The 26,237-nt window shown below is 47.0% G+C and overlaps 8 protein-coding genes across 8 annotated transcripts; 4 read left to right on the top strand and 4 right to left on the bottom strand.

The window, feature by feature from the left end:
• Positions 1-12: 12 nt before the first annotated feature.
• Positions 13-2,926, bottom strand: H257_10592 (hypothetical protein). The gene is made up of 2 exons (XM_009837189.1): positions 1,620-2,926; positions 13-969 (listed from the first exon to the last, which is right to left on the bottom strand). The coding sequence occupies exons 1-2, from the start codon at positions 2,904-2,906 to the stop codon at positions 85-87; spliced, it is 2,172 nt and encodes a 723-aa protein (XP_009835491.1). The 5' UTR covers positions 2,907-2,926; the 3' UTR covers positions 13-84.
• Positions 2,927-4,201: 1,275 nt separating this feature from the next.
• H257_10591 (hypothetical protein) lies at positions 4,202-4,486 on the bottom strand (the record flags this gene model as incomplete). The annotated part of the gene is made up of 1 exon (XM_009837188.1): positions 4,202-4,486. One exon carries the CDS (start codon positions 4,484-4,486, stop codon positions 4,202-4,204), a length of 285 nt encoding a protein of 94 aa, XP_009835490.1.
• Positions 4,487-5,414: 928 nt separating this feature from the next.
• On the top strand, positions 5,415-6,657 carry H257_10590 (hypothetical protein). The gene has a single exon (XM_009837187.1). The coding sequence runs from the start codon at positions 5,469-5,471 to the stop codon at positions 6,621-6,623; it is 1,155 nt and encodes a 384-aa protein (XP_009835489.1). The 5' UTR covers positions 5,415-5,468; the 3' UTR covers positions 6,624-6,657.
• A 1,457-nt stretch (positions 6,658-8,114) lies between these two features.
• H257_10589 (hypothetical protein) lies at positions 8,115-10,347 on the bottom strand. The gene is made up of 4 exons (XM_009837186.1): positions 10,276-10,347; positions 10,099-10,229; positions 9,628-10,047; positions 8,115-8,797 (listed from the first exon to the last, which is right to left on the bottom strand). Exons 1-4 carry the CDS (start codon positions 10,307-10,309, stop codon positions 8,189-8,191), a joined length of 1,194 nt encoding a protein of 397 aa, XP_009835488.1. The 5' UTR covers positions 10,310-10,347; the 3' UTR covers positions 8,115-8,188.
• Positions 10,348-11,143: 796 nt separating this feature from the next.
• On the top strand, positions 11,144-11,950 carry H257_10588 (hypothetical protein). The gene has a single exon (XM_009837185.1). The coding sequence runs from the start codon at positions 11,190-11,192 to the stop codon at positions 11,925-11,927; it is 738 nt and encodes a 245-aa protein (XP_009835487.1). The 5' UTR covers positions 11,144-11,189; the 3' UTR covers positions 11,928-11,950.
• Positions 11,951-12,831: 881 nt separating this feature from the next.
• H257_10587 (hypothetical protein) lies at positions 12,832-19,565 on the top strand. Its single transcript, XM_009837184.1, has 12 exons — positions 12,832-13,229; positions 13,288-13,450; positions 14,170-14,364; positions 14,435-14,614; positions 15,422-15,559; positions 16,247-16,408; positions 16,493-16,585; positions 16,827-16,880; positions 17,055-17,231; positions 17,965-18,021; positions 18,209-18,274; positions 19,018-19,565. The coding sequence occupies exons 1-12, from the start codon at positions 12,877-12,879 to the stop codon at positions 19,483-19,485; spliced, it is 2,106 nt and encodes a 701-aa protein (XP_009835486.1). The 5' UTR covers positions 12,832-12,876; the 3' UTR covers positions 19,486-19,565.
• A 1,079-nt stretch (positions 19,566-20,644) lies between these two features.
• Positions 20,645-21,497, bottom strand: H257_10586 (hypothetical protein). The gene has a single exon (XM_009837183.1). The coding sequence runs from the start codon at positions 21,201-21,203 to the stop codon at positions 20,721-20,723; it is 483 nt and encodes a 160-aa protein (XP_009835485.1). The 5' UTR covers positions 21,204-21,497; the 3' UTR covers positions 20,645-20,720.
• A 1,206-nt stretch (positions 21,498-22,703) lies between these two features.
• H257_10585 (hypothetical protein) lies at positions 22,704-23,347 on the top strand. Its single transcript, XM_009837182.1, has one exon. It carries the CDS (start codon positions 22,836-22,838, stop codon positions 23,199-23,201), a length of 366 nt encoding a protein of 121 aa, XP_009835484.1. The 5' UTR covers positions 22,704-22,835; the 3' UTR covers positions 23,202-23,347.
• Positions 23,348-26,237: the final 2,890 nt, after the last annotated feature.

The following is a 26,237-nucleotide window of genomic DNA, read 5'->3' as shown; positions in this document are numbered from 1 at the left end:
GACGTTAACTTTACAGCGTAATATCAATATCAATATACTACTCCGGAGTTAGTTGGTGGGCATACATACACTCGTGTGACTGTATCACATGAATGAAAACGCAGAGCCCGACGACGATGGAGGTATTTGTCCGTGGGGATGAGCTCGTGGCGCCGCCTTCATAAACCCAAACGCCGACGTTGTCACAGGGTCATCTACTGGCTCGTACTGTGGTGGGGGCGTTACTGGAGACGTTTGCATAAAACTAAACGCGGACGTCGTCGCATATTGGTTGGCCGTAGTGGGAACCACGCGACCGGTCGTTCCTTGAGGGGGGGGGTTGTGTCCGGATAATGACGCGGCGGCTGGAGGGCCGGACGACGCTGACGACGACGGCGATGATGCTTCTGTTTTCGAAGGCGATGTGTGATGAATTATGTCTTGAGGGGGAACGTATACCGTTCCAAGCTTAGTCGGGTGCATGACGCGAGATCCGACCATGAACTTTTTGAACGTGAGCACGCGGCGGTAGGTCGTGGCGGCCGCGAGGACGGGCCCGAGCTCTGGCAGCGCCAAGTGCTCGATCGAGTTGCCATTGAGGGCTACGAGGAGGCAGCCGGGGACGATGGCCGGGTGCAGCTCCACGAACCCTTTGCCACCCGTGGGAAGGGGCGCGTACTGCGCTAGGATGGCCGCATCCGGCGACGTCCGGTCCAGGATGATCCCCATCGGCCCCGCAGGCAGTTCGACCTCCAAAATCACTTCGCGCGCCAGCCCCGCCTTCTTGAGCGTGTCGAATTCTTCTCGAGCGGATATGGGGGGAGGGGGCTGGGGGGGGTACTCGTCGTCCGACGTGGCGCTGCGCGAGTCCGACTGCAAACTGCCGTCGGCGTCGTTATACGCAAATGTATCGTCGTCATGTACGACAGTGTCACAGGTGAGATCGGCAAACGCATCGTGGATGCGGTCCGACGTGGATGTCGGAAGGTGCTACGAATGTCAAAATACTATTATGATGATGATGATCATATAAAGTCGATTCGAAAAATTCAAGTGGGGGGTCCATCCAAGGAGCAGAAGAACCAAATCGACAGACAATTTTGATCGACCAATCAATATAACCCACAACACTTTTCCAGTGGCGAATCAAATTCACTCGTGGACGAATGAATGCAACATTGAAGTAGTGTGTGTGACTGAAATTAGTGTGATACTCGACATTCGTTCCATACAAAAATCAGGACAACGAATCGAACGATGGATTTGGCAAAGAATTCGCACAAAAGTCCACATTTTGGGTACTGTAATAATATGACAATATGATTTCGGGTGTGGTATTACAACATTTAATATACAAAACACTATCTTTTTAAAATCACCAAACAGAATACTAGTAAAAGAGATACATATTTGGACGACGTGGTACATATATAATAGCTGTTCCGACTTGGATTACTTGTATTCGTTCATATCAGTTGGTAGATATATATATATACATAGATTCAAGGTGAACCATTCCAAATTGAACGGTTTTGGCGTTAAAAAACTATCAGGACTCTTGTATGACGAAACCACGTGGAAATATCCTTGATATGAATCATCCTAGTCGAATGATAAATAATGCTAGTACTACTTACTACCTTGGGGGACATGGAGGTCGGGCCAGACAGAAATGAAAACCCCGATATAGACGGGGGGTTCGGGGGCACTGCATACGTAGCGGAAGCCTGGGTTTGAGTCAGATGCGCTGGGGATGATCGTTGGAGAAACGAGAAGGCCGACGTAGCAGTCGAACACTGGGATGCCGACGACGACGACGACGAGGATGTGTTGGACGGGGGCGACGGCGGTGGCGTGAGAAACCCCATCGAAGAAGACGGCGGCGGTCCCTGCGTCGGCCACGCCTCACTCTGTTGATGGGAGGGGGAGGATGGTGGTGGTGCTGTATTCGGCAAGCTAAAAGACGAGTGGAATGGCGGTGCCCAGGAAGGCGATGCTGAGGATGGGGCAGACAGGAACGAGAAGGCAGACGGGGCCGCGGAGGTTGTGGACTCGTAGCAAGTACGCGAGGAAGGTGTGACTGTCAATGATGCAAAGAGAGATGAAGGTGGACATGGTGGTTGCTGGTGGGAGTGGATGGGCGAGCCGAGCAAGAGGTCGACTTGTGTAGGCGGGCAGAACGTCGACGGAGTGTGGCGGGGAGATGGAAAGGAATTACGGTCCTGGCTTGGTGAAGTAGGTATGGACGCTCGTTCCGAGGTCATTGGATGCTGGTGCGAGACTCGTGGCGATGGGTTCATATGCAGGACGTTAGAGCTGCTGCTTCTGCTGCGGCTGCGCATTTCAGACGAAAGGCTGCTTTGACGATGAGACGATGGCGGCGTCGCCCAGTGATACGGTGGCGGCGGCGGGTGGTCGTCATACCTGGCCTCGTTGAAGGCGGCTACGTCGTCCTCGGTCGGTGTGGGTACATGTGTGTCAAGCGCAATGTAGACCTTCTCGGCCCTGGACTTGACCGTTTGCTTGGCATGTCGCGTCAAGTGATCGATCAGACCCTTGCGCGCGGAAAAGTAGTCGAGGTACGCGGTTGCAGCCGCCGTGGTAAAGAGCGCGTCCAGCACGGCCAACGCGCGCGCGACAACTTGCCACAACGAATCTTCCAGCTTGAATTCCAGCAATTCACAGACGTACGTGTGATCGAGCGTGTGGATGTGGCGCAGGAACGTGTTGAGTGCATCCCGCGGTGGGAATGACGTTTGGCCGACCGACGAACACAGCTCCGAGATGAGCACGAGTTCCGAGATAGAGCTAGATGCAGTGGACGACGTGCCGCCCGACTTCCATGGCGAATCCGTCGTGTTCTTCCATTTCGCTGCCTGAGACGCATACGAATCCCGCGCCGCGTGCGCATGGCCGGACATGCTCATTTTGTCCACGTGGAAAAATGCAATCCACTGTGTTACTCTCCTACCTCGAAGTACATGGTTCGTATCCGGATCCGCCGTATAAAGCGCACTCTAAATAGTGTGACAGAGGTTTGGGTGAGTACAGTAATCAATCACACAGCGATCGGAAAGTTTGTTACTGTAGCCTGATCGTTGTGAACCAGTACAGTAGCAGAAGCATGACGAGTCGTCGGCACTGCGTCTCCTGCTTGCCACTGGCTTGGCGTCTGTAGACATCACAGGTGCAGGAGTAGACGCAGGAATTGATTGGGGGGTTGACAGGGGGCTGGCTAGGCCGTGGAGTAGGTCCAGGAGTTGATTGAGGGGTCGGCTGCAGTGATAACTGCGTTTTCAATTCAGGGGAGGGTTGCTTCAGGTGTAGGTTGAGGGGTTGGTTGAGGTGTCGGCTGGGAGGTTAACTGAGGAGCTGATGGCCCGACGTTGTAGTGTCGACGACAGCAGCAGCATCAACGTCGGACCGAAATCGTTTGCGCTACATGCAGGTGCATCGTCGCACTCAAGCTGCGCACGTAGCAATCGGTGCTGTTTTGGCTCACGGTTGCATTGCGTTGGCTGCGTTCGTCCATAGCAAACAGCTTATAAATCGACCCCCGATCCGATTCTGCCAGCAACGTTAGATTAAATATACCGTCCGTATGCCATGGACCGCCATGGCTACGACTTGGCCTGTTGTGGCTTTGACTTTCACCACGAGGCAGATCAAGTGGAGAGTTTGGAGTACCCCTAGGGATGTTAACACTGCCAACCAACACCAAACAAACAACTCCTTTTTTCGTCAATGCCTAAACGTACCTTCTTAGTACCCCATATCAGCCTTGTTACGACACCAACACGAGTGTAGCCTATCGCCCCCAAACCGGCTAGTCTGAATCACAGCTATCAACGAGGGCGATGCAAGAAACAACTCGGAAACTTTCAAATTCCGTCTACCCCGCTAATAAAATGATGTAAAGTCGATGTTCATACTAGTAACAAGATTGCTGCGATCGTGCGTTTACGTTATAGACTAGTAACAAGATTGCTGCGATCGTGCGTTTAACGAAGTAGAACGTAATGTACAGTACCACCTGAAAACCCAGTGCAAACAGCAGTTCCACAGTCCGAGTTACTCTTGCGATTACATGTCAGAATCGGCGTGAGTATAATAAATCCATGTTCAATATACACACTGGAGCGATCGACGACTCCAATATAACGTTATGGGCCGGCGTGGGGCTGGGGGTATGGTACAGTACTGCTGGTGTTGATCTTGGTTGTTAATCTGCCATGTAGTTGGGATCGTTCCAATGGCGATTGAGTTCTGGATGTCGTTGGATGGGGGAGTATGACGCACACGCCGACCACACGAGCATGACTAGGTACACCAAGATGGCGACGGGCACCAGAATCCACAGCACGACGACCACATACCTTACTGTTTTTGCAGCAATCGATGTGGTTGGGGTAAGCACCATGGCTGCAATCGATACCAATGACCATGTCAGAACAATGCAGCCTTCCATTCCCACGATCACAAGCACGTGAAACCGACCCGTGTACATGTTGGTGTACACCACCCTCCCCAAGATACACAACGTGCAACGCGACCACTCACATCGGGACGAAGGGGGTGCACCCCCTACGAGCCCCCCCGTTGCGACACTCTGAGCCAGGGGAATGATCACATACACACGATACTGCTAGCGAACACTCGTATCAACTAGCCACAGGAACCACACGCAGTTGGGGCGTCGACGTGTTCGAATTCGTCTGGGGTGAACACGTACAACTGAATCACTGTATCAGCGACGGATGCCACGAGCAACACCAACGCGACGATCGCTGTGACCGCATTTGCATGAGCCCCCCCACTGGTATAGCCGTCTTGGCGGATTTCGTAGGCGGCGGCCAGGAAACAGCGCCGCCGACACGACAAACGACATGAACAGCCCGAGTCGGTGGCGAACCTTTGTATTGAATGGATATAGTCTGAGTTGAGCTTGAGGGGGGCGGGTGGGGGATACGTACTAGGTTGAAGGCGAGAGGGGAATGTTGTTTACTGTTAGCTTGGTAAGTTAGGTGCGCGACTCCAGTAACTTTAGCTGCTTGCCGAACTAAACCAGTGAATGTGATTAACTTATGGGATATGTCAACGTGATCTGGGCATGGTACTCCGGAGTGCGTGTATTTGGGTTGACGAAGAGTTCTACGCACAGATTTCTGGTTCGACGACCTGTTTGACGAAGCACTTGACTGATCATGGAACGAACTAACCTTTTCTAACCGATTTCCCATGACAATGAGTATACATCGGGTCAATCGATTCTATTATTACGTTCTACTGACAACCTTCCACAAAGAATACCTTACGAACATTCATAACTAGGTCCAACAACTCCAACACCCCAGTGTCATACACCTTACAGTATTGCTATTGTTATCGCAATGAATCCAGCAAACCCAAGGAAGCACCCACTTCGAACTCAATTTCTAGCTTCAGTGGTCATTTTCCAATTTACCGAGTCCATCTTCCCAGTGTGTGCCATGAAGTTCACGCTACTCTCAGCTGCCGCAGCCGTCATATTTGCCTCCACGCAACATGACGGGAAGCGGCTAATTCGGCTCGCCGACGACCGCGCCGAATGGATGACTGACGACCAAGTGGCTGATCTTGCCCTTCGTGATATCGGGTTTTTGGATGACACTGACGGGGACTGGCAGCACGTGTTTGACCTGGGGGCGGCCCGACAGGCCCAGGAAATTCACGTCCAAGGGATCTCCCCGTATCCGTCGGTGGCCACGTACCCCCAGCTCGTGCGGGCGCTTAACGCCAAGATTCAAACCAGTGACTTGAAGTTGTCGTTAGAAAGCTTTGTGAACCAGTTCAAGAACCGCATTTACAACACGACCGAAGGCAAGCAGTCTTGCGGTTGGATCTACGACCAAGTGGTCAAGGCGGTGGCAACCACCGGCAACTCGAACGTCAACGTAACGGTGCGAAAGTTCAACCACGCGTGGGGCCAGTACTCTGTGATCGCCCGCGTCGAGCCTACAGCCGTAACCCCCAAAAATGACATTGTCATTGTGAGTGCGCATCAAGACTCGATCAACTGGAAAGACTGGAAGGACCCTGTGAAACGCGACATTGCACCGGGGGCAGACGACGATGGGTCGGGCACCGTGACCATCTTGGAATCGCTCAAGTACTTGCTGGCGACCCCCGAGTGGACCCCCGTCCGACCTGTGGAATTCCACTGGTACTCTGCCGAAGAATGGGGCTTGCTCGGGTCCAAGGAAGTCGCCACGGAGTACGCTACGGCCAACAAACCCGTGTACGCGCAAATGCAGCAGGACATGACGGGGTGGGTACGCCCCGGCACGACGCCCGTCGTGAGTTTGATCACGGACTTCACCAACAAGGACCTCAACACGTTCTTGGAGACGCTGATCAAGTCGTATTTGGACATCCCCGTGTCCCACTCAACGTGTGGCTACGGCTGCTCGGACCATTTCTCGTGGAACAAGACGGGGTACCCCGGGTCGATGCCGTTTGAAACCGACTCCAAGGACTTGAACAAGAACATCCACACCTCGAACGACACGCTTGAGACCATCGACTACAACCACATGGCCGAATTCACCAAGCTTGCCAACGCGTACATTGTCGAACTGACCCAGGAAAGTGCCACGTCATGTTAATCTCTGTAACGGTCAGCCGTTTCATTTTGTGTGCGTTGTATCGTCACAGCATTCGTCGCCGTTACATCTTGACACGAACTGGAAGGTCAAGAGTGTGGACGTACCGGTATGATATGGCATTGTAAATAGCGAAAACTAGAAGCTATAACGTACTAGTAAGGCCGTCGTGTAGTTAGGGTGTCGCTACTAACTTAGGTTGCTAAAGTATGACCTGAGGATTAGATTAGTTGCGGAAACCAGCCGATGCCGACGTCCAAGTACATTGGATTGCCAGGACTATCAGTGGCCTACTGACATGCGCAACGGCGCGACAGAGCAGACAAGACTGTTCTCGATATTGGCACCACTGGGCTACACATTCGCGACAAAAATGTAGCCGCACGCGAGTCACACAGGCGACTGCATGACATCGCAGCACTCGGGGGCTTGGGCGAGATCCGCGGCAGGACTCACGTACTTGCAGGTCTCGCGTTGGTCGGTCACTGCTCACAGCTGCGCGCACCGTCATGAACACCACATTAACCCCAAGGCCCAAGTTCACGACACAGATCGCACCCAAACATACAACGTTGATGATGTCGTTAATGTGCAGATAACACAAGTAGATGCTGCTGAACACTTGGAGTCAGTGGCATCGCAGTATGCCGCCCACGAAGGAGCGGTGGCCAGCGACCGGACCAAGAGAGTCCGCGCCTCGATGGCTGCATACATTCGCTGCTTTCGTCGGTATGCCGTACAGGCTACAAAGACCCACGTCGCCCCACCACTTCGGGACGCGGCCACACCTTGCACACGTGCCGAAACCTTGTCGCAGAGATATCGACCGCCTCTTCAACAGACAACCAAAACCACCGTCTAAGGTTGTCGACGAATCCCGGCCACGAGTTGATGGTTCATCCGACGGTTCGCTGCAGGCCAAGTGGCGACGCAGACGGTCGTCCATAGTTAGCTGCAATTCGCCATGCCCAATCGGTTTATTCGACCAAGTAGAGCTTTATGATGATACCAACGGTGTCGATGGCCACCGACAGAAGCACGCTCATGTTGTTGGTTTGAAATGGGTCCATAATATTAAATATTTTACGACTTGCTAAATCGATCTATTGGATCGAATAATAATTGCGGCAAAGTTTGGCACTTCAACATTACCCATCATGCGCTCAACTGACCCACCCTTTGATTAAAAGTTGCAAATCCTCTCTAATAGCTTCCGCGCTCTTGTCATTCCTGCACTAACTATGCCATTAACCTGAGCCTGCTTTTGCAGATGCCCTTGTTAGCTCTCTCTACACTGGTCTGTTCCGGTTGTACTCTAATTTTGATGTGCCGACTTATTCATCCAATCAAACCCTAAATCGATTTTCATTGGACAAAATACAACCCCTGTTCCTCCAGTCGTCGAACTCACGACTGCAAGTTTAGTTATTAATGTTAGTACCAAATAACGTTTGATGTTCCACTCTACTTAGTATGCCAATAATGTACCAGTCGTACTCTGACACCCGTATGTATATATTATATATATGTATATGTATACTTCAAAGTATATATATATATATGCCAACTTAGGCCACCGGGCCTTGGAATGCCTTCATCCCGAACGCAATTCCCGCAAACAAACACACGGCGTGGATCACTGGGTTCCACACACTGCGCTGGTTGAGCGTCTCCACTTCACTCGTCAGCTGGGCGTTCATGGCCACCGCGTGGTCCCGTCCAAGCTGCACGTCCGCCGCGGCGGCGACCGCCTCATCGCATCGGTCCGTCAGCTCCTGGACACGTTTCTTCCACCCGCGCTCGACGTTGGCCCAGTCGTTGGCTTGCGCCGTGTTGGCCGCCTCCAGCTGGGCTACTTTAATCTCCAAGTCTTCCTGCGCGGTCGACGTCGACGCAGCGGCCGCCTGGGCTTGGGCAAGGGCCGCTTGCAGTGTCGCACATTCCAGGTCCACGACTTGCTGGCGACGTTCCAACGATGTCACATGTGCGTCGTGCTCCAACTTTAGCGCGTCCACCTGGCCTTGGTACTCGGTCGTGCCGGTCGCATGACGAGCGACGGCCGCCGCCAATGCGTCCTCCAATGCCTCGTTGGCCTGTGTCAACGCAATCAATTTGGCCGCCGTGTCCGCTGCCGCGTCCTCAAGCGCCTGTTGCGCGGCCGTGGCGGTGTGCTGTGCCTACTCCTCACGCAAATATGTATTATTGTCAAGTCGATTCGAAACATTCGAGTCAGGTGATTATCAGTAGAATAAGCAGATTAAATAAATTGGCAGATAATGATTGATCAATTAATCAAATCCCACATCACGAATCAAGTACCCAATCAAATCCACTCTTCGACAAAGTCAACATTGAATTAGTGTGTGACTGAAATTAGTGTGATATTGGATGATCTTTACATACACAACGAATCGATATCGATAGATTTGGCGAATCAGCACAAAAGTCAAAGGGTAATAAAGGACACATAGTGAGTGCTTTTGATAGTTGAGTTGAATCTATATATAGCAGCTGAGCATACTCGAAATATATGGACGCAAATCGAGACAAAGTCGAATTGCCTTTTGCTTTTGAATAAATAGTAGTGATATATATATATATATATATATATATATATTATTTCTTGAAACAAAGTCCCATTGCCTTTTATTTTTGAATAACATAGTAAGGTTAGGGAAAGAAAGAAATATATATATTATATAAATTATATTCGTTGAAATTTAATAATTGTGTCGAGACATTTACAGAATTGTGGTTTTCACCTACATTTGCGAAGTTTGGGGGGCGTTGTTGAAATCGCCAATAAATCGAGTAAATCAGTATGATTGGATAAAAAGAATGAAGGACGCCTGAAATGAAAAATCAACGAAGATACCTGTTAAATTTGATATATATCATATTTCGCAGGTCCGGCAATTGTTGGGCGGTTGATTCATCCGGGGGAGAAAATTACATATATAAGTTTTAAAAAGTATTATCATTTTCGAGGGGAACCATGATGGCGTACCTCTTCCGCGGCCATGACATCCTGCTCGTTGCGCTGGTTCAATCGGTCGATTTCGGCGCGGAGGTCCGCGACGAGGGTGTCCATCTCGGCCAGTTCGTCCTGGAGGTTGATCAGCTGGGTGTGCTCCTTGTCGAGCTGTTCCTCCAACTCATGCTTTTCCTCGGAGACGGACTCGTAGTCGTCGGTGAGGACGTTCGTCTCGCGCTTCAGGTCCCGGACTTTGGACTGCAACGCGTCGATGGACTGATCTCGGTTCGACACGGCCTTATCGTACTCGGCCTTGTCGTGCGCGAGTCGGCGTTCTAGGTCCGCAACGCGTCCCGTCAGGTCGGATACCACTTGATCCTTCATCGACAAGGATCTGCGCAGCGGCTGACGCTCCGCCTCCGCGGACTCCAATTGTTCGTGCAAATGTGTGATCTACGCACCACGTTAATGAGGACGTGGTATTATGGGAGAATAGCACCGCACTTCGGCGGAGAGGGCGCTGACTTGAGCTTGCAACCCTTTGACATCGTCTTCCAAGGACGAGGATGTAGTCTTGGGGGTCGGTTCAGGTTCAGTCTCTGTGTCTAGGACACGATCAAGGCTCACAGAGCTCTCTAGGAACTACATGACGGAATTGCATTAGACGAAGGGAGGCGGTACCATCAATAATGGCTGCGGTTGTAGCTTGCGGCATGGCTGACGCGTTTCCAAGTGGCTTGGATGTGGACGAAGGGCAAATTTTGGAATCTCCAAACCGCTCAAAATAGTTCCAGTCATATCTGATTTTTCACACGTAATAACAACACCGTATAGTGTATATGTATTGCGATAGGTGATATTTCACAACCAGCCGACACTCGTTCTCAACATTTTGTTAATCCATTTCGACATACAAATTTGAAGTATATTCAACAAATTCACAAGTAAATATCAGTTATTACAAGAATATTATCAGTTATTACAGGAGTCGCAATAGATTAATCCATTGCAATACATATACACTATACGGTAAGATACCATTTTTCGCCCAACTATCACCTTTTGGACAAATTAGTCGTCGGAAGCATAGCCATGAATTTGACCACCGTGGACTCCTAAGCCAAGTACAGTACAGTATACTTTAAACATATGATTTGATCACAATTCAATACTACTAGTAGTACTACTACTAGTACGTATTAATAGTATTATACTCATAATAAGTGTTAGCATAAGCTTACAGTCCTGTACAGCGTACTGTAGTGTAGTACATGTAAGTTACTAGTAAGCTTACTAGTAGTTCTCTAAAAACAATTGGGACCCATTTTGCACCATACAGTAAGGTTATTGTTCAGTACAGTACTCGTACAGTACATAATTGCGATAAAATACCCACTAAATTCGTTAAACCTGGTTTTATTAAGCATACAAAGATGAACTTTAAAATCGGTGGCAAATGAATAAACCAGCTTTGAGTCAATGCATGTCAAAAAAGAGTACTTCGATTTTGTGAACGATTGTTGTCGAAACACGTTTAACGTAAATCGAAGACGTTTAAACTCATTACTTTAACGGAGTGCAGGTTGGGAACAAACATGTCGGCTTGTCCAGTGGATCATGGCGCGCAGCGCGGCGGTGGCGGGTGTCCGGTGGATCACTCTGGTCCGGATGCTGCTGCCAAGTCGGGCCTGAATGCACTCAACTTCATGGAGCCTGCGGATCACACTGTCGACCCAAAGCAAAAGGTGCCGCTGAGCACGCATCGTGTGCAGTCGACGATTCCCATGGGCTCGTTCGTCCCACAGCACCAGACCGAAGGACAGCAAACGTGGCAGTACCCATCCGAACAGCAGTACTTTAACGCGATGAAGCGCAAGGGATGGGACCCCGAAGAGCGGGACATGAAGGTCATTGTGAGCATCCACAACACGATCAACGAGAAGGGATGGAGCGACGTCGTCGCGTTCGAGCGCACGCTCCACCCCGATGCGTACGGAAGCGACAAGTGCCCCGAGCCCAAGCTTGTTCGGTTCATGGGTCGTCCCAAGGACTTCTCCCCCAAGGCGCGCTTCCTCAACACGATTGGCGTCGCAAACCTCCCATTTGACCGACACGACTGGATCGTGGACCGCAATGGCACCGAAGTGCGGTACGTGATCGACTTTTACTCGGGCCAGCCGGTCCCGGGGAAGCCGCTTTCCGTGTACATGGACGTCCGGCCAGCCCTCGACACGGTCCAGAACGCCGTTGACCGCGTCCGCATGCAGTTCCACAAGTCGATTCTACCGCTTCTGCCATTCCGTGGCATGCTGTGGAGTGATAAAAAGGAATAACTCTGTTGATTTTGTCGTTTGCATGGAGGACTGCTTGGTGTGCATGTCCTGGCAGCCAATGTTTGGACTTTCGTACTACATGGCCACAAGTACACTCACATGCAGCAACGTCTGTGAGGCCGAATGTCCAGAACTAGGCCACCGAAGAGTACCCAGGAGCCATGCGTTGGCGGACTGACCACGCCAATAAGTACTATGTACAGTACAGGCTTGCCAGGGTGATATGTAGTAGATACTACGTATATACTAACGTTAGTATATTATGTAGTATATACTAACGTTAGTATACTATTAATTCGTAGTACTACTATATATGTATTGTGGATTCGGTACAAATTATCTCGCCACCGAATGGAATCACGCATTGACGTTACTTCGTCGTACTGGCTAATCCAATTTTGAGAGTAAATTTCACGGACAAGTATATTCAACCAATCAAAACTCCAGCGTGATTCCATGTTGATTTGGTATACTGTAACCACGCGAATTTTGGAAGTTTACAGACGCACAATAATACTAGTAGAATACTAGTATAAATTACTGTAAAACGAAACAATACTGTATATATTGCGACCTTCGAAATGTGAGTGAACGTTAATGTTACCACAAATCGAGCCGAGAAATCGGATTCGCTAATATCCTCTTCGCCAAATCGAAAATCGATTATAGCCAATCAACAACAAGTAATTTCATATTGGCCAATCGGAGAGATTGGTGCTCGGCGAGATATCGGGGATAATTCATACCAAATCTCCAATAATCGTAAATGTTTCATTTTATTTTGTCAATCAAAATGAATCAATTCGAATATGCACCCGTTTCGACTCTTGGTGCGTTTACTAGTAATAAACGCACCGAATCGTTTACTTCGGTGCGTGTATGGACGTTTCCACCGCCCCGTTTCGTTGATCGCCACCACCCCATCATCAACAACCCACCGCGGGCGGCCATGTCGAACGATGTCAACGTCAAGGTGGCCGTGCGGTGTCGTCCGATGAGCTCCAAGGAGGCGCAGATGGGCTCGCGGTCTATCGTCAAAGTCGCCGATCAGTGCATCGCGATCGAGAACCCGAACGACCCGTCGGACGACAAGAAGTTTACGTTTGACTACGCGTACTTTACCGACTCGGTGCAGTCGCAGGTGTATGTCGACGTAGCGCAGCCGCTGGTGGACCAGGCGTTCCAGGGGTACAACGGCACCATCTTTGCGTACGGGCAGACCGGGTCGGGGAAGACACACACGATGATGGGGACAGGCGACGACCACGGAATCATCCCCAAGATGAACGAAGACTTGTTCCGGTAGGGTACTTCCTGAAACTCTCTCGTCGTGACGAGAGGATGCATGTACTGTTCCTAGTCGCGTCGAAGCGCAGTCCAGCGACACGACCAAGTTCCTCATTACAGTGTCATTTCTCGAGATTTACAACGAAGTGATCAAGGATCTATTGAACCCGTCCGACAAGGTGCTCAAGATTCGCGAGCACCCTGACATGGGCATCTACGTCGAGCATTTGGCCGAGGTACATGCATACCTCCTCTTTTGATCGAAGAACTACAACATTATTGTCGTTTTCCCCAAAATTTGGACTTTTTATGTTCAAAATCGCCAAATCTATCTCGATCGATTGATATTCTATATACTGAATGTTCATTTTGTATGTAAAACGGTACTTGGTATCACATTAATTGAAATCATACACTAATTTGACATTGATCATGGTTTCGTGCAATCTGATTGGCTAAAAAATCCTTGATTCTTCTTGTGTACATTTTCCCATGTACCTCCACTTTAGAATTCAAACTTGGTCGTGAACAACATGTATTCGATATATGTAGCACTCGATAGTAGCACCACCCACCCACCCACATCCCTCGATTAAAGAACCTCCCGCTAGAATACTACCAACCTATTGTGCTTTCGAGGGAAATGTCGTGTTGTGGCGTGGTTTCTCGTTGGAATTTAAATCGATTTGATTGGCTACTTCATATGAGCTCAAAATTATTAACCAATCAAAACCACCTTCTCAATGAAATTCAACCAATCAGATTGGTTTGGTCGGCGCGATTCGATTGCCCAAATTTGTATCAAATCGACAATACATATCTATCTACATCGAAACTTCCATGTGATTGTAGTACTCACAAGTATGTGTTGTGATGGTTAGGTACTGTATTATGGCACATCTTGTGTCGGAATGTTATATAAACATGCATATATAAACTGAATCCTCGTCATCAGTTGGTTGTGCGGGACCCTGCCGACGTGACGCGGCTGCTGGACGAAGGCAACAAGGTGCGCCAAGTCGCCGCGACGCAAATGAACGAGCGGAGCTCCCGATCCCACAGCTGCTTTACCATCAAGATTGCATCCAAAAGAGTCGAAACGCTCCAAGCCATGACACGGCAAACCATGATGAACGCTAAGATCAACCTTGTAATAACCACAAGTCGTCTATGTCTCATACCATCCATCTTCATTTGCATCATATATATGTCATATGTAGGTGGACTTGGCCGGGTCGGAGCGCGCCGCCAAGACGGGCGCCACGGGCGACAGACTCAAAGAAGGCGCGGCCATCAATAAGAGCCTCAGCGCGCTCGGAAATGTTATCAATATGCTCGCGGATCGATCTAAAAAAGGCCATGTCCCGTACCGAGACTCGAAACTCACGCGGTTGCTGCAAGTATGTTGTGTTGATTACGTCATCACGGAGGGTATAACGTCATGTTCCTGTTGGATATAACGTCATGTTTATGTGTGTTTCTGCAGTTTGGATATATACTACACGTCATGTAGGATCCTGTCGTGTTGGAGTGTTTTTTGTGATATGACGTTATCCGTGTCGTGTTGGATGACGTGATCATGGGTGACATATGATTCTGTGCCTCCATCGTCGTCGACTGGCTGCCAACAACCCCCCCCATGGTCCATGTTTTGATTCATGGTAGGGTAAATCGAGATAAGTCGCACATGGAGTCCTTTGTATGTGTTGTGTATTGTCCATTTTTACGCCCTTTTGTGCGGATTCTTTGCCAAATATATCAAAGATTATCGATATTGTGTATTGTCGATTTGATACAAATTTGGGGAGGGGGTGCAATCGAATCGCACCGACCAAACTGATCCAGAATCGATCTGATTGGTTGAATTTCATCGAGAGGGTTTTGATTGGCTAATAATTTTGAGCTCTTCTGAAGTAGCCAATCAAATCGATTAAACTTCCAACGAGAAACCACAACACGAAAATTCACTCGAAAGCACAATACGTACTGACGTTTTTATCCAATATCACACTAATTTCAGTCACACACGAATTCGAAGAATGAATTTGATTGGGTACTTGATAATATCTGGGTTTGGGTTGGTCGATATATCGTGATTTTGCTCATTTGATACGTTTCGGGATCCTTGTTGCTGGATCGTATGCATGTCATTGTGACATATCAAGAGAGAAGTAGACAGACAGATGAGATGTCATGGTGAGTGGTAGGAATCGCTGGGCGGGAATTCGCTCACGGTCATGATCGCCGCTGTGAGTCCGGCCGACTACAACTTTGACGAGTCCCTGGGGACGTTGCAGTATGCAAACCGCGCCAAGTCCATCAAGAATGCCACAAGGAAGAACGAGGTATACATACGCACACCGATTGAAAAAGAATTTATTCGTTTTGGGTCTGTTTTTGGAATATATATATATATTCAACGGGCTGAGGGTAGAAATGGGCCAGTTTTGTCGCTCGAGTCGGCGTTGGATGCATGCATAATAGGCCTAGACGGTGTTTCATGTATACGTGTAGAATGGATATGTATGTATTATAATACATTAATATACTTATATATTATATATATATATATAGCACACATTGCAAACGTGACGACTTATGACCTTCCTACTGTACTGTAATTTATAACCTAAGTTTCTAGAATTCATTTGATTAATAGTTCATATATATATATATATATATATATATATATTTATATATTGCCATACCCATTACCTTGTATAGTGCTACCATATATATGATGGTGTTGCTTGTATCGTCAATTTGATACAAATTTGGGGAGGGGGTGCAATCGAAAACCGATCCGCAATCGATCTGATTGGTTGAATTTCATTGAGAAGGTTTTGATTGGATAATAATTTTGAGCCCTTCTGAAGTAGTCAATCAAATCGATTTAAATTCCAACGAGAAACCACACCACAACACAATGAAATTTCACTCGAAAGCACAATAAGAGAACGGACTTTGTTTCAGCGGTTTTCATTGATATATATATTTAGATGAAAAATAATATGAATCGTATATTGTATTAGGACGTGAATGAGAAGATGATTCGCGAATTGCGCGAGGAAATCGAACGGCTGCGTCAGATGGTCCAAGGCGGGACTCTGCACCAGGCACATTCGCAGCCGAACCCCGAAGCACTCAGAGATATGGACGAAATGATTGCCAACTTGGAGCGCGCCAAGCAGCAGGTAGGTTTGTTCAGTGATAGGATATAGTTCAAATATCCAGCATATTTCAAATATATATATCAACGGGTCTTATATGTCGGATAGTCGTGGGAGGAAAAGGAGCGGCTGGCCCGGTTATATGAAGACGAGCGGCAAAAGAGTTTGGCGAATGACAAAAATATCTTGGCGTTTATGCAGGTACGCATGATACATAATTTCATTCTATATATATTATATATATTAATTCCTCGACAATGCAAAAGTTTGAGGTGTAATCCATGCCAAGTAGTGTGGATATGTATATATATATATGTATGAATGTCCGGATATTGATATACCTTCATATATATATATATTGATGTGAAGATCGAAATATATTTATATATATATTAATAAGGATATATATAAATTGATTGTACTATCAAAACTACTTGTGTAGACGGTCAAGGAAGAGAAAATCGACGGCATCAAGCGGGTCAAAGCGCTGCATCAGGTGGGAGGATTATATTGTCATTAATTATTGGAAGTGTTTTTATTAAATATTCACTATATTTTTTATTTTGTTGTGACAACTTTATAATATATATATATACAATCAGCTTATAAATTGATTTGCCGTATATTCTGTATGTTGGGAAACATCATGCATGTATATTTGTGTATACAGGACAAGGCGAAATTGGCCAAAGCCTTTCGAGAGCGAAAGGATAAGTACGGGCAGATTAAACTCAAGCTCCAGCACGACATCCAAGCGTACCAAGATGCTCTCAAAGCCAACGCCGCCGACGCGGTGGTCCAGCCCGTGCTCCGAAGCATCGAAGATACCAAACAGCTGCTGATTTATGTACGATTGGCATCGTTATTTGCTTAATATCACTATATATATATATGTATTATATATATATATATCTATGCGTGCATGTATAGCACATCGCTCTTGTCCTGTCAATGACCTACGACTGGTGTGCTTTTTTATACTTTATGTCTATTTGTTTTCGTGTTTACTGTCCATTGACTCCAAATTTGGACTTGTGCTGATATCGCCAAATGTATGTATCGGTCGAATTTTAGTACTGAGTTTTGTATATAAAAAGTTGGTCCTGGTGGCGATTGTAATCACACTAATTTAGGTATATCACTAATTCGATGTTGAGGGTGATTTCCTGCAATCTGATTGGTTCAATTCTTCTGTCGATGATTCTTGCGTACATTTATTTGGTTGAGTCGATTCATTCTCCATGTCGCTCCAGTTTAGAATAAGCCCAACATGAACTGTCTGTGCTGACTTTGGGATATGAGATCGCACTACTTTGTGTTCCACGTTGGTTGGTATCACACTAATTTGTGTCATACACCAATTCCATGTTGTTTTTGCTACAATGAAATTTACTTTCACAGCTACTGGGAAGGCGACAATTGATGAGATATACATGGGTTGTGCAGCCTGGTCTAGTCCTTGGCATTTATAGTATTTTGAAGTGACAATATTACATAGACAACTGCAACATATATAATTTTATATATATATATAAGAACATCATGGATGAATGAATGCTAATGATGCTAATATGGTGTAGGAGCGAGATGGCCTCGGCGTGCTGAAAGAACGGCAAAAAGACATTGAAGTCCGCATCGTACGTGCTTCATTTGTATTTTTTATATTCTGCTCAACGAATAATCGCTCATTTCTTGAATGATTTGTTTTATATATATATTGACTCTATTTTATGCGTTAAAAAATAGTATACTAGTTCATCCGTTTCAATTATACTACCATGGACATCATCATCTAATCATAATGATGTATGTATATATATATAGCTAGAGGAAGAGGCAGATATTGCGACCAAGAGCGCAGTGCTCCAAGAGAACGAAAAGCTGCGCCAGGTACATTAAACATAGCTATTAATAGTTCTACATATGTATTTCATTTTTCGTACTGTGGAAAGCTGTTCATGCATGTACATTTCACGCGTGGTGGTGTCGACCTGGTTGTTGGAAATGAAATATGGTTGAAAATTATTTAAAATTTGAAATTATATATAATATCTACATATTATTTGTATATTGAAATGTTTCATCGGATCTATTCCACCGTAATTGATATGGGGTCTGGTGTATTCAATTATTAAATACATATATTAAATATATATATATCTACCTGTGTAGTATATATATATATTTGTATGTTTCATCGTTCGTGTGATAGGAGTATGGTGATTCGAATACATTCATGTCTTCGTTTGAACCTCATTAACAAGTCGAGTGATATTATTATATATACATCCTATCGTAATTGATCTGGGGTCTGGTGCATTCAATTATTAAATATATATTATATGTCATATATATATATATATATATATTAAAAATCATATACGTGTGTAGTATATATTTATATTTGTATGTTTCATCGTTGTTGTGTCGGGATTATATGGGGATTATTTATACATTCATGTTTTCGTATGTGAACCCCGTTAATCTCTATACATGTAATGATCGATCTATTCCATCGCCATTGATAGTTTTCTTTTTAAAATCAATACCCTATGTATTTTCCAAGTCATATACCTCACGACATATATATGTACTTGCCAATACCACCATCAAATCCATGATCAATCCATTAGGCAATTCAAGAAGACGAACGCGCCAAGATGCAGCAGGAGAAAGAAATGTTCCTCGAACAAGCCCTCGCGGACGAGCGGCGGCGACTCCACGCCCAAGCTGAAGACGAGCGGGTCAAGCTGGACCAGATTCTATCCGAGAGCGTGGACAAAGAGAAGCGACTAGCCGAGGAAGTGATCAAACAGCGCAACAAGTCGGTGGCCATGAGCGAAGAAATGCATCGACTCAAGCACAAGTACGCGGACGATCAGACGAAAACCAAGCTACAACTGCAGGACATGCTCCATGGTCTGCAAACCCAATGGCTGTATGAAAAGAACCACTTGGACGAAAAGTTTGTCGAGGCCATGCGACTGCTCACGAAAGCACATGCGGATATTGTGTACCTAACAAAAAAGAACGACGCGCTGGAAAGGCAACTGTACGACCTACACGAACAGCAGCATCGTGTGAAGAATGGACAACACTAGGGATACATATGTACCTGCCTGTATCGCAGATATTCAACCGTGGACGTTGTTAGAACTAAAAATAACAACGAAACCTAACGTTGTTACATGTGTGTATCTCAGAGTCAAACCATGGATACTTCAAAGCTTAGTTCAATAGTAATGTATAAAATTACTAACTACCTAAAGCTATTGTGCTTTGGAGTGAAATTTCATTGTGGTTTCTCGTTTGAATTTAAATCGATTTGATTGGCTACTTCAGATGAGCTCAAAATTATTATTCAATCAAAACCCATTTCTCAATGAAATTCAACCAATCAGATCGATTGTGGATCGGTTTGGTCGGCGCAACGATTCGATTGCACCCCCTCTTCCCCAAATTTGTATATCAAATCGACAATAATATAGCTGGTGAAAGGAATAGGGAGCATCATGTGCATGTAATATTATTGCCCTTTTACCCAAAATTTGGTTGACTTTTGTGCTGATTCTTTGCCAAATCTATCGATATCGATTCATTATTGGTACTGAATTTTGTATGTAAAAAGTTGTCCTGTGGTGATTGGTATCACACTAATTCAAGTCATACACTAATTCAACGTTGATGATGGTTGTTTCCTGCAATCTGATTGGCTAAAGCCTAATTCTGCCGATGATCCTTGTGCCCATTTCTTCGGTTGTGATTCCTTCTCCATGTCGATATCACATCTTTATGAGCATTTGTTTCACTTCAAAAAGTAAAGAAAATCAATCTAGTAGTACTATTAATAGATTGATTTTCTTTAAAATCAATCTAGTAGTACTATTAATAGTTACTACTAGGATTGATTTTCTTTACTTTTTGAAGTGAAACAAATGCTCATAAACATGTGATATTGTTGTCTAAAAGAAGATGTAAAACAAGCTCCTATAGTACCTAACCTATGAGAGTTGGTTGCCTTAGCTAGGATTTAACGAAACGGTGTCGTCGTGGGTACTAAGAATGCTTGCTTTACAGTACGATCCTGTCGAAACCGTTATTGTCACGAGCTGTACCCAGCTACTGTACTGGTAAAGTTAACATGGAGTCCGTGAAGCTAGCTGGCTGGCTTCACATGGCTTGGATCATGGTTGGATCTGTTGGAGCTACTATAACATCTTTAGATAGTAGTCGTAGTAGTACAGCACGGGGGTTGAAACGTCGACACCAAGTTCACATCGTCATATAAACTGGGTATTTGTTGTTAATCAAGCGAGGCAGAACCGTGTCGCCGATACTACCGCAGACATGCACAGATCAACGTGGCAGTGCCAATCACACTTGCGACGGATCGTACTGCATGCAAGAAGCCCCACTTGGACAGCTTGGCTTGCATGACGGATGTGCGATGGGATTTCCAGTATTGCTCGTTGGTCAGGTGGAGGTTGAGGGGCAGCATGGTCAGCGCCGTGTACGGGACCAGCGCGAGGAAGATGGCGCCTCCAACGACCCACAGCGCCGACGCCGACGGGTTGTTCGTGGTGGTCATGGCCGTGTCCGCCATCCCCGCGGCGAACGATGCGGCGCTCGCCAACAAGCCGATGGGAGCGAGAAACGCAGACGCGCTGACGTACATGTGGCAAAAGAAGGGTGCTTGGAGTCGTCGGGACCGCAGACGCATGATCACTGGGTGCTGCACGAGACTCATGTAGACGGCGGCGCCGCTGTACAGCCCGGCCGACGTGACCGCGGTGACGGCAAAGAAGAAGAGCTTTGTCATGATCCTGCTAGAGAACACAGCTTGTACCGGTAGAGCAGCTTGAATGAACCACTCCCAGCTGCCGGTGTCGCGCCACAAGGTGTAACGACGACTGGTGCCATCAACGGAAATGAACCAATGGGAGCGGTTCTCATCGAGACAGTTTCATCTTGGCTCGAGCGTGAAGAAGACATGTGCGCATGCCCACAAGCAGGCGGCGCCATGAGCGTAGCTAGCTCCTTATCACATGAGGCGTCTCAGCGTCGTTCATATGCAGCCTTGTTTGTGGTGCGCCTTCCTAAAGCTGTGTCATGGATTGTCAACCACGATGATGAATGTTGTCAGATGGGTTCGTGGAGTTATCGAGCATTTTCAGGCACAAACCGAATGAATCCTAATTAGGACTTTAGTCGTTCCAGTTGGACGAGTACATATACAGTACATACAAAGCATTTCGAGCCACATCTGAAAACAAGATGAGCACGTTGCGCTGGGTCCCGTCGCAAGCGAGCTGAGAGTCCGTCCACTGTATGAAAACGCAGCGAATATGCCGTGTGTGCGAGTATCTATATGAAAGTAGCGTTATATAGAGATTTGGTCACGTTCGGAGCCTATTTCGATTAAAATACCTAGTTTGAAATCTGAAATAGGCGTTTTGCTTGTGAAATTCGGATTACTCTTTTTGCTTCCGAGGTCACTCTCAACCCAGGTATCGTGGGATACACAAATGTCCAACTGGCTGGCCATGCAATCCTGCCACTGTCCGTGGCCACTCTAGGACCAACGATACATTCTTCTAAGACTCGTAAGATCTCGAAAGGGCTACAACAACAACAACGCGAGGACAAGGCTCGTGCATTCAACACGGCTGAGACTGAGCATGAGATAGGCCGGATAAGAAGCGACCAGATTGAGGACCCTGCCTGCTCCAAGCACGCGCAGCCCCTAGAGTGGTTACCGACAGGCCCACACATTGCCGCGCATATTATTCAGGGCAGCATGAGCCACTGAATCCCCCTCGACGTACGCAAAGACAGCGCCCATCACTTAACCGACTTCGAAAAAAAATTCCTTGGTGTGTCAATGAAGAACCACGCGCCTGGCTACGGTTTATAAGCCCTGTATTTTTGTCGACTGATCAGACCTTTCCATGTGGCAAAGAGTCGGTCACAGGCCTCTCTAAGTTGTGGCTGCAAAGCTACCAACCACGACGACCTTGACCTTGTCCCCTCTGTATAGCTAGCTAGGTACTACGTAGTACTACGTAGTACTGTACTGTACTGTACTGTATCGCCTTTCGTGTTTTGCCCACCACAATACTAGTACCAGTAATAACTATACAGTGAACACAAGTAGTAGTACCTAGGTACTAGTACTGTACAACAAGTAGGTACTCTTTCGTTGCTTGGCATGCGGCTTTCGGCCAGACAACTCTCTAAACACAAGGGCCGTTTGACTGGATACATACTTTTGTAGGACTGTTTATTCATCGTAAAAAATCAACGAGGACGAGGTATGTATATGAACTGATAGATTAAATAGTTACACTAACTTACAACTGATCGACAAACAACATCAATTCCGCCTTGAACAGCAAATCCAAGTCTTCTCGTCGGTTGGCTTCTTCTGTCACAACCACACAATTCTTGTCCGATGCTGGGGATGGGTCGTGCTGGAACACAGCATGGGCTTCTGCCAGGGCTAGCTTCTCGGCAGGGGTCATGGCGTCACAGAAGAAGGCGACTTCGTCGAAATGGAGCACTTCAGGGGCTTGGTCGATGCGCGTGGGGGAAGCCGACGGGTTCGAATGGTCGTACTCGAACGGAAAGTCCAAACTGTCTTGGGCGACACACGACGACGACCGGGGGGACGACGTGGTGCTGGACACCGACCCATACGGTGTGCACCGCTTCATGCGTTTCTTCCGGTCAAGCTTTTTCTGGTTCTGGTTGGCCTTGTCGCGGTGAAAGTCGCATAGTTTGTGGTCCTTGCCGTTGCGTTTCATCGCACGCATGTTGAAGCACTTGCCCGTGCGGTATCCACACTTGTCGTCCATGGATGTAGCTTGGAGGTACACGACCGACGGGTCGGGCATGTCATCGTCGTCGTCGTCGACGAGGAAGCGGTTGATTCCGAAAGCGGTGGGCGAAGTTGGTGGGGGGCAGTAGCTGTAGTCTTCACACACAGACCACGACCGTGTGTAGTCGTGCGGGCGACCGCCAAAGTGGCTATAGTCGACAGAGTGCGACCGATGGTTCATTCTGCTACTAGTATGATTGTGTGCCGTCGAATTGGAAAGTGAACATGCTGCAGCAAAACACTCAAACCCAGCGGCTGTTCAAGGGGCAACAGGGTGGACAACTGTGGTTGTGGCAGCACCAGCAGGCGGTCAAGTAGCTGACAGTGGCACGAATGTCAACTGGATGTCCTCCCCCTTCGACAAAACCACCTGGCGACTCACTAACCCACAACAAGTTCAAGTTGAACTTGTAGTGCCCGTTGATTGGTTCGGGTGAAAAAAGGTACGCTACTCTAGTCCAGGTACCGAATTTTCAGTGGCACGAGCCGTACACGTCCCCCTTGCCAGCATAGGATTCATTTGGCCATGGTAAGCGGGGGGGCTACAAACACGGATTCAGTACGAAGTCCTCTCTTGATTCAGTACAAAGTTCTCTCTTGATTATGGGGTCATAGGTTGACTGTGGGCAATACAAATAGTTCTAAAATGAACCAAACCTATGTTTCTGAAATATTCTCGATGACGCAGTACATACATGTACCTCATGGCTTTCTGCACCAAAGGGTTGCCTTAGATGACGGGAGATTGTGGTTGAAGGTGCGCTTATCAATCGATGTGGCCTTTCTCGGCTACTATACATGCAAACATTGCACAATTTCTACAGCCTCTTCCATCGCCCTAGCATTCACTTCCATCAATAACGTTACATGCAGCCAACGTGGTGATTTTGATGTGTATAACCCCCACTGTGGTCCAACCTTCCCTAGACACCTCCGTCACGACCGATTATGGGGGGCTTGGTTCATCGATTAGGGGTGTGAAAGGGGGGAACATTATCCAAGCCAAATATGGAACGCGTTGCCGAACGAAGAGGATTGTAATACTCAAAGTTGCATTTGGACTCTAAGCTGCATCGTGTTAAGAAGGGGCATAGCCAACCATCCCACAAACCAACGTCATTCCACGCTATTCCACGCAAACTTGGCTGACTAGTTGTGGATGCTATGGCTTATACTACTAACATCGTAGCTATCTCCCGTCAAGAGCATAGATTGACAAATCAACGGTCCCTATTAGCATGTGGTCATTGTTGATTTGGGTGACTTATTCGTGCTTGATTGTGATCCCTCCATATTTCCAATCCCCCTTGCATACTGTAGCATGCCGAATACTACACCCTACCAATCGTACTTTTTGCCATCCTTTGTGGGGGCTCTTTACATTCTCGTGTTGTTGAAGACGGGGGCGTTGAATTTAAGATTTATGTGTGAAGGCAAGCATTTAAGACCCTCCTGGAGGTGGACACTATTCAAATGTGTCATGAAGCCATACTGTATGTGGGGGACTTGCGGTATAATAGTAGTACAGTATGACCTAAGTACAATCAACATAACCTTATTCCTGAAAACAATAAACGTCGAGGTTGTACATACCGGTACAGATACACGTACTGTAGCTGGACGCGGGACAAAAAGTGCCGTGAACGTTAAATGTACAGTGCACCCATGGAATATACGTTCTAAAATGGTTTACAGCAACGTTAATAAGAGTCGCATTGAAATGATGGAGAAGAAGGCATGGGTGCCACAATTCTAGTACGCAGTAGCATTAATGATTTTGATCAGTGCCTTGTCGCTTTGTTGGCTTGCTTGGTGGCTGATAACCTCCAGGACAAGAATGAAAATCTCAATTTCAAATACTGTACTCGGTGAAAGTACTGAAGTCACGAGTTGCTTGTCAGTCTGAACATGATCGGAATATACATGAGAGTAAAAAGGGCTCCAGATTCCCGAGTGACTCATCCAATGTTATAACCATTTCATCGTGTAAATGGCTATTTTGAACAATGGCATCCTTGATACAAATGGTCATTTGAAAGCAAGTATGAAGTGCCCAAAAGAGGTGGAGACTTCAGACGGACTGTCTGAAGTCTATTACTGTAGACGGGCTGTCTACAGTAATACTACGAAGGGCTATACTATTAATAGTACTACGTATATAAGTGATCATTTGTACTAGTACGTAGTAGAAATGACCACTTGTCAAGGTTTGGCGACTTTTCGAAGAAAATATATGGTATGTTAGGTACTATTAGAAAATCGCTTATTGACCTGCCCAACCGCTCGACTGAGGCAAGTGGAATGTAAGAGTTATTGACTCATCCTAGAAGTTGCAATTTCCACAATTTGGGAGGGTAAAAAATCATTTTCAGCGGAAGTTAGTGGTAGCATTGAGTGAGTACCAGTACGTAGTAGAATACTGGTACTTTCCCCCTCCAACTTCTTCAAATGACAAACTCCCTGGATGACTAACGTTACACTACTTTCGCCACCCTACCGGTAGCATCAACGTCCTGCATTGTACTGGTACTGGTACTCGCGAGTATGTCAATGTTCGCGTACCAGGCAATGAGTGGGTATCGGTACTTGTACTATGCGTGACGCACAAGTCAGTGAAACCTCATGATATACTGCGTTCGTTGGCTTGGCGAAGCCCCTGCACTGTACATTGTCTACGAACGGGAGGCTAACGACACTTGTAAACGTGATGGGGCAGGGCTGGTTGCGAGCACTTTTCTAGCATTGCACCAGCGACCAATCTACCATACCTGTCGCCATCGGTCGACGAAGTTGGCATTGCGGTACTTGTGGTATGTAGTACTACCTAGTACTACTCCATGAGAAAAGATATCCATGATTGTACTACTGGTACTGTATTAACGTTAATAGAACTAGGACGACGTTAGCAGCCACGTCGTGTCGCAAGCAGCATTGGATCGGTGTTATTGGCTACGGCAAACTACACTCGCAGTATAC

This window comes from Aphanomyces astaci, assembly GCF_000520075.1.
Source record: "Aphanomyces astaci strain APO3 unplaced genomic scaffold supercont1.29, whole genome shotgun sequence".
In the NCBI taxonomy this organism is placed as follows: Eukaryota; Oomycota; class Saprolegniomycetes; order Saprolegniales; family Verrucalvaceae; genus Aphanomyces; species Aphanomyces astaci.
The sequence above is the reverse complement of the archived record's forward strand: the minus strand, read 5'-3'. Positions and strand labels throughout refer to the sequence as shown.

Excerpts from the sequence above, each read along its gene's own strand:
- H257_10592 (XM_009837189.1), bottom strand. The coding sequence starts at position 2,906 with ATGAGCATGTCCGGCCATGCGCACGCGGCGCGGGATTCGTATGCGTCT. Across the intron at positions 970-1,619 it reads CGACCTCCATGTCCCCCAAG|CACCTTCCGACATCCACGTC; the intron begins GTAGTAAGTAGT and ends TGACATTCGTAG.
- H257_10590 (XM_009837187.1), top strand. The coding sequence starts at position 5,469 with ATGAAGTTCACGCTACTCTCAGCTGCCGCAGCCGTCATATTTGCCTCC.
- H257_10589 (XM_009837186.1), bottom strand. The coding sequence starts at position 10,309 with ATGCCGCAAGCTACAACCGCAGCCATTATTGATG. Across the intron at positions 10,230-10,275 it reads AACCGCAGCCATTATTGATG|AGAGCTCTGTGAGCCTTGAT; the intron begins GTACCGCCTCCC and ends TGTAGTTCCTAG. Across the intron at positions 10,048-10,098 it reads TCAGCGCCCTCTCCGCCGAA|ATCACACATTTGCACGAACA; the intron begins GTGCGGTGCTAT and ends CGTGGTGCGTAG.
- H257_10588 (XM_009837185.1), top strand. The coding sequence starts at position 11,190 with ATGTCGGCTTGTCCAGTGGATCATGGCGCGCAGCGCGGCGGTGGCGGG.
- H257_10587 (XM_009837184.1), top strand. The coding sequence starts at position 12,877 with ATGTCGAACGATGTCAACGTCAAGGTGGCCGTGCGGTGTCGTCCGATG. Across the intron at positions 14,365-14,434 it reads TGAACGCTAAGATCAACCTT|GTGGACTTGGCCGGGTCGGA; the intron begins GTAATAACCACA and ends TGTCATATGTAG. Across the intron at positions 15,560-16,246 it reads ATGCCACAAGGAAGAACGAG|GACGTGAATGAGAAGATGAT; the intron begins GTATACATACGC and ends ATATTGTATTAG.
- H257_10586 (XM_009837183.1), bottom strand. The coding sequence starts at position 21,203 with ATGACAAAGCTCTTCTTCTTTGCCGTCACCGCGGTCACGTCGGCCGGG.
- H257_10585 (XM_009837182.1), top strand. The coding sequence starts at position 22,836 with ATGCTGGGGATGGGTCGTGCTGGAACACAGCATGGGCTTCTGCCAGGG.